General features: G+C 42.9%; 1 protein-coding gene across 2 annotated transcripts in view; it reads right to left on the reverse strand.

Moving 5' to 3' along the window:
• The window catches only part of LOC125961652 (ATP-dependent RNA helicase DDX3X-like), a 491,072-nt gene extending 479,109 nt beyond the window's left edge, over nt 1-11,963 (reverse strand). The window contains exon 1 of one of the 2 annotated variants that reach the window (XM_049700444.1): nt 10,240-11,962. In XM_049700444.1, the coding sequence (XP_049556401.1) occupies nt 10,240-11,886 (1,647 nt within the window). In that variant the 5' untranslated portion in view covers nt 11,887-11,962. Of the gene's footprint in view, nt 1-9,615 lie in introns of those variants that run through there. The other variant, XM_049700443.1, reaches the window with a different exon arrangement.
• Nucleotides 11,964-12,208: the final 245 nt, after the last annotated feature.

The following is a 12,208-nucleotide window of genomic DNA, read 5'->3' on the forward strand; positions in this document are numbered from 1 at the left end:
CCACCAGTGTTTAAATTCTTTGGAGTCGAAGTACGATAGGCCCGGAAAACACACGTCCTCCAGGAAGAAGAAAGGAAGTGGCCAGCACAGGTGGTACTGCAGGGGGCCCACTTGCCAGCCTGTGCGCCATGATCACCTAGGGGCTGGGGATGTACACCAGGCTCGTGGCAGGAATCCTGATTCAAGACCCAGCCACACACTGACTTGCAGTGTGTGTGTGTGTGTGTGTGCACGCGTGCGTGTGTGTGTGTGTGTGTGTTGTGTGTGTCCTGTTGGTCAAGCTGCTTACATTTCTCTGAGCCTCCACTGCCCCTCCTCTGTGACGCATGGATTCAGTTACCTGCCCAGTGGCCCTCACAGACTGATGAAAGCTCGAAGAGAGCCGGTGCATAGAAGGGCATTATGAGTTATGAATTGCTTTCCCAGCATATGGTGTTGTGACAATCCGCTCCATTCAGAAAGAAGCAGAGCTGGGGGCGGGGAGAAGTGACTCAGGAAGCTCGGGACAGGAGTGAGGGCTCAGGAGCCAGTCAGTGGTCCAGAACAGAACCGTTCTCAGAGCCTGGAGCCTGACTCCCGGGCTGGGCCCGTCGGCAGCTGGTGGGCTCCAGGCCGGCGGGGCCCCAGGCTACCTGCTGCCCCCACCAACCCACCCTCACCCCCTCTCCAGGCGGCCGCCCACCCGGCCAGGCCAGGGCAAGCCAGGGGCCCTCGGCTCCCAGGCAGGAAGTGGAAGCAGCGACTGCTCCTTCGGCTTCGCCGACATTCAAGCGGCCCTCTGGCTCCAGGAGCTGAGCGCTCACTGCCAGATGCCGCCCTGGCCCCTTGCCAACGATCCCCACCAGCGAAACTCCCCCTCAGATGAGACCTACAGCGCACACTGGCTCAGGAGCTCACAGGCCCCGACGAGGCACGCTGGCCCCCGGCCCACCTGCCCCAGCCCTTCTTTTCCAAGGCAGGGAACAGACACCGGTACCCGCAGGACTCAAGACCAAAGAAGTACAAGGGCTCGGGGTCTGGAAGCAAGCTGGCCCGCTTGGGCGTAACTAGGCAGGGATTTGATGTTTCACAAACAAACACGGCTCCAAGGCACTCCTGCCGCTTGCTCAGGCCAAGGAAAGCAAGATAGTTACTCAAGGAACAGTGACCTCATCAGGAAAGCACGCCCCCCCAGTCTCTCACACAAACCCCGTATCCCCAAATAACCCAGGGGACTGAGTTTGTCATGAAAAACCCCAGAGAGGCACTGCCGTGTAGACCAAGCAGGTGGCCAGTTTAGAAGCTGGCTGGAAAGCGGGATGGAGACTTTTCCCTGCTGTCTGGAGAAACCATCCTCCCAGGGGAAGGGGTTCCAGCCTCAGGGTCCTGCCCTCTTGCCACACATAAAGAAACCAGAACAAAGCCGAGGCTCTTTGTCATCTGGGCTCCCTAGGACCCTGGCGGGGCTCTGGGTGTCAGCGTGCTGCCTCGGCAGCCCCTGCGAGCTGGCGCTCCCGTGAAGCCGCTCAGCCTGGTCCTGTTTCACTTCCCCATCTTCTGCTTTGTTCTTCCTCAGGATGTGGTGAGAGGCGGAGATCGGGGAAGGAAGCAGGAAGTAGGAGAAGGGATGCCTGGCTGTTCTTGCTGTTTACCCCCTGCTCCTTCAGCCAGGGGAGAGCAAGGACGGAAAGCCAAGCCTGGCCTTTGAAACTGGATAAACACACTGCTAGGTGCCTAGAGCTGTGTGCCAGGGGCTACGCAAAGCCACAAGCTAAACCCACACATCTTCCTGGGCCCTCCAGCTGGGGTGCAGTGAACTTCTTTACATGAAGATAAATGCAGCTATATCAACAAGCGCGAACATTACAGGGTGTTTACCATGCGCCAGACACTGTGCTAAGTGCTTAAAGTGCCTTGGCTCACGTAGCCCTCCAAACAACGCTGTGAGGTAGCTCTTCCTTTCACCCACTCCATTCACCCCTACATAGAGAGAGAGGCTTGTCTGAAGTCACAAAGCCATCGGTGACAGGCCTGGAGACCTGACTCTGGAGACCACTGAATGTAGACGTCCGATTTGTACACTGCCCTCAGGAGCCCTACTAGAGGCGATTGCCATTGCTTCCTCCACACAGAGACACTGCCGGCCGGCCCTGACGGGGCACCTACCTGGACGGGGCAAACTTGACTCAAATATTTCAGTTACGGTTTGAGGCTCTCTTTGGAGGTGTTGTACCAAAACAGCAACAAATTTTACACATAGATAGACAGATGGATAAATACATGGAGAGAGAGACATCTTCCTCTTTCCTTCCCTTCCTTTTCTTTCTTAACCAACTTAGTCCTAAAGTTGTCTGCCCTGACAAAGCAAGACAGGCATCCATGCAGGGTAAGAGGGCAGAGCCACAGTGACCCAGAAGGGAGGAGGGCTGGATCCTTTTGAGATAAAGGACGCTACTGGAACAATTGGAGAGACTGGAGTGGAGTGTGCCGATAGATGGCAGTCATGTGTCCATGTTAGTTTCCTGATTGGCTGGTTCTGTTGGGGTTATATAGGGGAAGGTCTTTATATGGAGGCTATCATGCCAGCAACTTACTCTTAAAATTTTATTACTTTTACCTTTTCATTTAATTTTAAAACAAACCAGCAATGCATGCATATAGTCTCATGCTAAAAAAACCATCAAGCAATACAGAAACTGCAATAAGGAAGAACCTTTGTATTTTTTTTACAAGTTAATCACTAAAGGGATGTTGCCTATACTCTTAAATTATACATAATGGCCCATCTCTGGGAACCCTGCCTAAACCCCCCAGCTAATAAACATTAAGATAAAATACCTTTGTTTATCTCACAGGAAATATCCTGACCAGGCCCACCTGTGAAGGACTGCAGGAAGGAAGAAATTAACACACCCCCTCTGGAGGCTGAGCAGAACCAGGAAATGTCTGACTTTACTCCCTCTCTTCTTAGTATACAAGAAGTCTGAATTCTAACTTAGGCAAGATGGTTCTTTGGGACACGAGTCCACCATTTTCTCCGTCTGCTGGCTTTCTGAATAAAGTTTCTAGCTATTCCTTGCCCCAATAACTCGTTTCTCAATTTACTGGCTTCTCGCATGGCAAACAGTACAAGCTTAGACTCAGTAACAAATCTATTCCTTTAAAAATGTAATTCTCCACCCCACCCCTTCAACCTCAGTACATTTTTAAGAAGTCAACACTATTATTGAGGTGGTATTTTCATAGAATACAAGTATATAGGTAAGAGAATAGATCTTCAAAGTTCTCATCACAAGGAAAAAAATTCTATGTGAGATGATGGATGATAACTAAATTTGTGATGATCATTTCACAATATATACATACATCAAATCATTGTGTTGTACAAATTAAACTAATACAATGTTCTATGTCAATTACATCTCAATAAAACTGGGGAAAAATAGATTGATTCAAGCTGGCAGAGTAGAAGGACGTGCGTTCACTCACTCTTGCAAGAGCACCGGAATCACAATTAACCACTGAATAATCATCAACAGAAAAACACTGAAACTCACCAAAAAAAATACCCCACATCCAAAGACAATGGAGAGGCCTTAATGAGACGGTAGGAGGGGCACAATAAAATCAAATCCCATAACTGCTGGGTGGGTGACTCACAAACTGGAGAACACTTATACCACAGAAGTCTACCCACTGGAGTGAAGGTTCTGAGCCCCACGTCAGGCTTTCCAACCTGGGGGTCTGGCAATGGGAGGAGGAATTCCTAGAGAATCAGACTTCGAAGGCTAGCGGGATTTGATTGCAGGACTTCTACAGGACTGGGGGAAACAGAGACTCCACTCCTGGAGGGCACACACAAAGTAGTGTGAGCATCAGAACCCAGGGGAAGAAGCAGTGACCCCATAGGTGACTGAACCAGACCTACCTGCTAGTGTTGGAGGGTCTCCTGCAGAGGCACGGGGTGGCTGTGGCTCACCATGGGGACAAGGACACTGACAGCAGAAGTTCTGGGAAGTACTCCTTGAAGTGAGCCCTCCCAGAGTCTGCCATTAGCCCCACCAGAGAGCTGGGAAGGCTGCAGTGCTGGGTCTCCTCAGGCCAAACAACCAACAGGGATGGAACCCAGCCCCACCCATCAGCAGACAAGTGGATTAAAGTTTTACTGAGCTCTGCCCACCAGAGCAACACCCAGCTCTACCACCACCAGTCCCTCCCACCAGGAAGCTTACACAAGCCTCTTAGATAGCCTCACCCACCAGAGGGCAGACAGCAGAAACAAGAAGAATTACAATTCAACAGCCTGTGGAAGGAAAACCACATTCACAGAAAGTTAGACAAGATGAAAGGGCAGAGGACTATGTACCAGATGAAGTAACAAGATAAAGCCCCAGAAAAACAAATAAATGAAGGGGAGATAGGCAACCTACCAGAAGAAGAATTCAGAATAATGATAGTGAGGATGATCCAAGACCTCAGGAAAAGAATAGAGGCAAATATCGAGAAGATGCAAAAAATGTTTAACAAAGACCTAGAAGAATCAAAGAACAAACAAACAGAGATGAACAATACAATAACTGAAATGAAAAATACACTAGAAGAAATCAATAGCAGAATAACTGAGGCAGAAGAATGGATAAGGGACCTGGAAGACAGAATGGTGGAATTCACTGCCACAGAACAGAATAAAGAAAAAAGAATGAAAAGAAATGAAGACAGCCTAAGAGACCTCTGGGACAACATTAAACAAAACAACATTTGCATTATACGGGTCCCACAAGGAGAAAAGAGAGAGAAAAGAGAGAGAAAACCTGAGAAAATATTTGAAGTATTATAGTCAAAAACTTCCCTAACATGGGAAGGGAAATAGCCACCCAAGTCCAGGAAGTGCAGAGAGTCCCATGCAGGATAAACCCAAGGAGAAACATTCTAAGACACAGTAATCAAACTGACAAAAATTAAAGACAAAGAAAGATTACTGAAAGCAACAAGGGAAAAATGACAAATAACATACAAAGGAACTACCATACAGTTAACAGCGGATTTCTCAGCAGAAACTCTACAAGTCAGAAGGGAGTGGCACGGTATATTTAAAGTGATGAAAGGGAAGAAACTACAACCAAGATTACTCTACCCGGGAAGGATCTCATTCAGATTTGACGGAGAAATCAAAAGCTTTACAGACAAGCAAAAGCTAAGAGAATTCAGCACCACCAAACCAGCGCTACAACAAATGCTAAAGGAACTTCTCTAAGTGGGAAACACAAGAGAAGAAAAGGACCTACAAAAACAAGCCCATAATAGTTAAGAAAATGGTAATAGGAACATACATACCAATTATTACCTTAAACATGAATGGATTCAATGCTCCAACCAAAACACACAGGCTTGCTGAATGGATATAAAAACAAGACCCATATATATGCTGTCTACAAGAGACCCACTTCAGACCTAGGGACACATACAGACTGAAAGTGAGGGGATGGAAAAAGATATTTCATACAAATTGAAAACAAAAGAAAGCTGGAGTAGCAATACTCATATCAGATAAAATAGACTTTAAATAAAGAATGGGACAAGGACAAGGAAGGACACTACATAATGATCAAGGGATCAATCCAAGAAGAAGATATAACAATTATAAATATATATGCACCCAACATAGGAGCACCTTAATACATAAGGCAACTGCTAACAGCTATAAAAGAGGAAATTGACAGTAACACAATAACAGTGAGGGACTTTAACACCTCAATTACACCAATGGACAGATCATCCAGACAGAAAATTAATAAGGAAACACAAGCTTTAAATGACACAACAGACCAAACAGATTTAAATGATATTTATATGACATTCCATCCAAAAACAGCAGATTACACTTTCTTCTCAAATGTGCATGGAACATTCTCCAGGATAGATCACATCTTGGGTCACAAATCAAGCCTCAGTAAATTTAAGAAAATTGAAATCATATCAAGCATCTTTTCTGACCATAACGCTATGAGATTAGAAATCAATTACAGGGGAAAAAACGTAAAAAACACAAACACATGGAGGCTAAGCAATACGTTACTAAATAACCAAATATCACTGAAGAACTCAAAGAGGAAATCAAAAATTACCTAGAGACAAATGACAATGAAAACACGACGATCCAAAACCTATGGGATGCAGGAAAAGCAGTTCTAAGAGGGAAGTTTATAGCATTACAAGCCTACCTGAAGAAACAAGAAAAATCTCAAATAAACCATCTAACCTTACACCTCAAGGAACTAGAGAAAGAAGAACAAACCAAACCCAAAGCTGGCAGAAGGAAAGAAATTATCAAGATCAGAGCAGAAATAAATGAAATAGAAACAAAGAAAACAATAGCAAAGATCAATAAAAATAAAAGCTGGTTCTTTGAGAAGATAAACAAATCGATAAACCTTTAGCCAGATTCATCAAGAAAAAGAGGGAGAGGACTCAAATCAATAAAATTAGAAATGAAAAAGGAGAAATTACAACGGACATGGCAGAAATACAAAGCATCCTAAGAGACTACTACAAGCAACACTATGCCTATAAAATGGACAACCTGGAAGAAATGGACACATTCTTAGAAAGGTATAACCTTCCAAGACTGAACCAGGAAGAAATAGAAAATATGAACAGACCAATCACAAGTAATGAAATTGAAACTGTGATTAAAAACCTTCCAACAAACGAAAGTCCAGGACCAGATGGCTTCAGAGGTGAATTCTCTCAAACATTTAGAGAAGAGCTAACATCCATCCTTCTCAAACTCTTCCAAAAAATAGCAGAGGAAGGAATACTCCCAAACCCATTCTATGAGGCCACCATCACCCTGACAACCAAAACCAGACACAGATACTACCAAAAAAAGCAAATTACAGGCCAATATCACTGATGAATATAGATGCAAAAATCCTCAACAAAATACTAGCAAACCAAATCCAACAACACATTAAAAGGATCATACACCATGATAAAGTGCGATTTATCCCAGGGATGCAAGGATTCTTCAATATACACAAATCAATCAGTGTGGTACACCATATTACAAATTGAAGAATAAAAACCATATGATCATCTCAATAGATGCAGAAAAAGCTTTTGACAAAATTCAACACCCATTTATGATAAAAATTCTCCAGAAAGTAGGCTTAGAGGGAACCTACCTCAACATAATAAAGGCCATATATGACAAACCCACAGCAAACATCATTCTCAATGGTGAAAAACTGAAAGCATTTCCTCTAAGATCAGGAACAAGACAAGGATATCCACTTTCACCACTATTATTCAACGTAGTTTTGGAAGTTTTAGCCACAGCAATCAGAGCAGAAAAAGAAGTAAAAGGAAAACAAATTGGAAAAGAAGTAGTAAAACTGTCACTGTTTGCAGATGACATGATACTATACATAGAGAATCCTAAAGATGCCACCAGAAAACTACTAGAGCTAATCAATGAATTTGGTAAAGTTGCAGGATACAAAATTAATGCACAGAAATCTCTTGCATTCCTATACACTAATGATGAAAAATCTGAAAGAGAAATTAAGGAAACACTCCCATTTACCATTGCAACAAAAAGAATAAAATACCTAGGAATAAACCTACCTAGGGAGACAAAAGACCTGTATGCAGAAAACTATAAGACACTGATGAAAGAAATTAAAGATGATACCAACAGATGGAGAGATATACCATGTTCTTGGATTGGAAGAATCAATATTGTCAAAATGACTATACTACCCAAAGCAATCTGCTGATTCAGTGCAATCCCTATCAAATTACCAATGTCATTTTTTATAGAAGTAGAACAAAATATCTTAAAATTTGTATGGAGACACAAAAGACCCCAAATAGCCAAAGCAATCTTGAGGGGAAAAAACGGAGCTGGAGGAATCAGACTCCCTGACTTCAGACTATACAACAAAGCTACAGTAATCAAGACAATATGGCACTGGCACAAAAACAGAAATATAGATCAATGGAACAAGATAGAAATCCCAGAGATAAACCCACACACCTATGGTCAACTAATCTATGACAAAGGAGGCAAGGATATATGATGGAGAAAAGACAGTCTCTTCAATAAGTGGTGCTGGGAAAACTGGACAGCTACATGTAAAAGAATGAAATCAGAACACTCCCTAACACCATAAACAAAAATAAATTCAAAATGGATTAGAGACCTAAATGTAAGACCAAACACTATAAAACTCTTAGAGGAAAACATGGGAAGAACACTCTTTGACATAAATCACAGCAAGATATTTTTTGATCCACCTCCTAGAGTAATGGAAATAAAAACAAAAACAAACAAATGGGACCTAATGAAACTTAAAAGCTTTTGCACAGCAAAGGAAACCATAAACAAGATGAAAAGACAACCCTCAAAATGGGAGAAAATATTTGCAAACGAATCAATGGACAAATAATTAATCTCCAAAATATATAAACAGCTCATGCAGTTCAATATTAAGGAAACAAACAACCCAATCCAAAAATGGGCAGAAGACCTAAATAGACATTTCTCCAAAGAAGACATACAGATGGCCAAGAAGCACATGAACAGCTGCTCAACATCACTAATTATTAGAGAAATGCAAATCAAAACTACAATGAGGTATCACCTCACACCAGTTAGAATGGGCATCCTCAGAAAATCTACAAGCAACAAATGCTGGAGAGGGTGTGGAGAAAAGGGAACCCTCTTGCGCTGTTGGTGGGAATGTAAATTGATACAGCCACTATGGAGAACAGTATGGAGGTTCCTTAAAAAACTAAAAATAGAATTACCAGATGACCCAGCAATCCCACTACTGGGCATATACCCAGAGAAAACTATAATTCAAAAAGACACATGCACCCCAATGTTCACTGCAGCACTATTTACAATAGCCAGGTCATGGAAGCAACCTAAATGCCCATCGACAGACGAATGGATAAAGAAGTTATGGTACATATATACAATGGAATATTACTCAGCCATAAAAAGGAACGAAATTGGGTCATTTGTAGAGATGTGGATGGATCTAGAGACTGTCGTACAGAGTGAAGTAAGTCAGAAAGTGAAAAACAAATGTCATATATTAATGCATATATATGGAACCTAGAAAAATGGTACAGATGAACCAGTCTGCAGGGCAAAAGTTGAGACACAGATATAGAGAACAAATGTACGGACACTAAGGGGGGAAAGCGGTGGGGGTTGGGAGTGGGGGGTGGGATGAATTGGGTGATTGGGATTGACATGTATTCACTGATGTGTATAAAATGGATGACTAATAAGAACCTCCTGTATAAAAATATAAATAAAATTAAATTCAAAAAAAAGTAGCCAATAGCCATGTATATTAAAGCAAAATAGGAAAAAAAACATATTTACACGGATTATCTGAAGGTTAAAAATAAAGAAAAACATTCTTGGTATGTGTTCATGTACTTTAATCCATTACTTAGTCATATCTATCTTTTTTTTTTTTTTTTTTTTGATTTTAGCCCAAGTTCAGTAAATTTATTTTGTCAAAACAATTGGTATCTTGAGCATTACTGAGCCAACAGGACATCAAAATAAAAAGTTGTCTAAAGTTAAAGGCACAGTACATTAACAAACAAATGATCCTCAGTCACAAAATTATAAATGCAGTTTGGGATGGGGGTTGGGAGGGGAGTTAATCCAAACTACAGCAATGAAGTCTTCAAACCACCTTCTGAACAGGGCTGCTGATTGTTCCTTTCAACTCTTCATGTGACCTTGAGCTCCCTTAAAAAAAAAATTTCAGTGGAGAATCACAGCTGGTAATGTACTGCGAGTTCTTGAAGCTACACAAGGTATAGTCTGGCTAAGTTACATGTGGTTTCCATATTAGCTTGTTTGGCAGGGTGACCTACTGCAAAGCAGGTTCAGTTACCCCACCAGTCAACCCCCTGGGAGTTATAATTTCCTCCATATCCATCACTGTTGTAAAAGCCTCCATAGCCACCTCCACCAAACCCTCTGCTGCTGCCATGGCCGCCTCCACCACTGCGGCTGCTGCTGGTGCGGCTGCTGCTGAAGCTGGAACTGCTGGCACCACTACTCTGTCGATAGTCTCTGGCACCAAATCCTCCACTGAATCTACTACTTTTGGATCGTCCACGACTGCTACCCTTGTAGTGATGTTCATAAGCCATGTTTTCTAACCAAGATGGCACTTCTTGTTTAGCTTCAACAAGAAGATCCAACAAATCCTTGGTAATATTTACGTTCCTCTCATTAAAGAATGAGGTGGCAAGGCCAAGGTTTCCTACACGTCCTGTACGGCCAATGCGATGTACATATTCTTCAATATCACTGGGCAAATCAAAATTGATAACATGTTTCACATTTGAAATGTCCAGTCCTCTTGCTGCTACTGCTGTAGCCACTAGAATCGGGCTTTTTCCTGAGCAGAACTGGTGAAGAGCCTCTTCTCTATCTCTCTGAGATCGGTCTCCATGGATACTCGTACAGGCATATCCTTCATGGTACAAGAAATCCTCTAGAGAATCTGCACCCTTTTTGGTCTCCACAAACACTAAGGTCAGTGAATCTTTGCCTGTTGCATTTAGAAGGTCAAGCAGAAATGACCGTTTGTCTGACTCTTCCACCCAGACTACTTTCTGTGTGATGTTCTCAGAGGTAGAGCCAACTCTTCCTACGGCCAGAAAGATATACTCATCCAAGAAATCACGAGCAAGCATCTGTATTTCCTTCGGGAAGGTAGCACTAAACATCATAGTGTGGCGAACTCCCTTTGGTGGCATAGTATCTTGTTCAACGATTCTACGTATTTGAGGCTCAAACCCCATATCCAACATCCGATCAGCTTCATCTAACACCAAGTATTTGCAGAAGTCTAATCCAATCTTCCCTCTTTCCATCATATCCACTAGACGTCCTGGAGTGGCTACTAACAAGTGACATCCACGTTCTAAGTCTCGAATTTGCTGACCAATATCAGCACCACCATAAACCACGCAAGGACGAACTCTAGATCGGTATGAAAATTTCCTGGCTTCCTCATAGATCTGTACAGCCAATTCTCTAGTTGGTGCTAACACCAAGGAGATTGGGTATTGTTTGCGGCGCCCATACCTTCCATTTTCCTTCATGGCCCTCAAAGCCTCGCCTGGACCATCAGAATAAATCTCACTCAAGATGGGCAAGAGAAATGCTGCAGTTTTTCCAGACCCTGTTTGGGCACAAGCCATCAAGTCTCTCTTCTCTTTGATAATAGGAATAGCATGCTTTTGCACTGGAGTTGGACGAGTGTAGCGAGTAAGCTCAATGTTTCCCATAATAATTTCTCCCATCTCAAGATCACTGAAACTTTCAATGTGTGGAGGACAGTTGTTGCCTGTTGCCTCAACTGGAATGTCATCGTATTTTTCAAAGTTAATCCCGGTGTTGCCTCCAGAAAAAAGTTCTTGTTCCAAGCGTTCACTTGGCGGGAGTGGTTTTGACCAATCATCTTCATCTGATTTGTCACACCAGCGACTGTTTCCACCACGTTCATATTTTCCAAAGCCACCTCTCTCACCACGGCTGCCAATGCTGTCATAGTCACCTCGTCCACGATCATCAAACCTTCCCCTTGATCCACTTCCACGATCACTGAAGAAACTAGACTTCCCTCTTGAATCACTACGGCAACCAAAACTGCTGTATGCATCCTTATCTTTACTAGAACTCCACCCTGAACTGTCTTTATCATAGAATCCTTTAGTAGCTTCTCTGTTCCTTAAGTGAGGAGGAATATAGCGCCCTTTGCTGGCGGTACTTCCTCCACTCTGATTATCAGAAGAGTTCAGGTCTAGGCCAGCAAACTGCTGGTCCAGCCCAAGCGCATTTTCCACCGCCACATGACTCATCCCTGAAGAGTACCGAGAACTCGGAGTCTTCCGCTGCTGAGCTAATGTGTTTGGCTCACCGCAAAGGCCCTCTCACGGGAGAACTGCGGCTCTCAGTCATATCTATCTTACTGAAATATTTTGAAGAATGTATTTTTTTATTGCAGTCTTGAAGATTTTAATTATTTAATGAAGTTGCCTGTAATTTTCTGCAAAGTTGCATTATATGATTAATAAATTTAAATTGTTTATATCTTCAATTGATTTCTCTATAGACCACAATATTTTTAGTTGGGAAAATACTCTTTCTACAGATGCTAAAGTACTTGGTAAACTGAGAACA

The sequence above is a fragment of the Orcinus orca genome, chromosome 17 (assembly GCF_937001465.1).
Source record: "Orcinus orca chromosome 17, mOrcOrc1.1, whole genome shotgun sequence".
NCBI lineage: Eukaryota > Metazoa > Chordata > Mammalia > Artiodactyla > Delphinidae > Orcinus > Orcinus orca.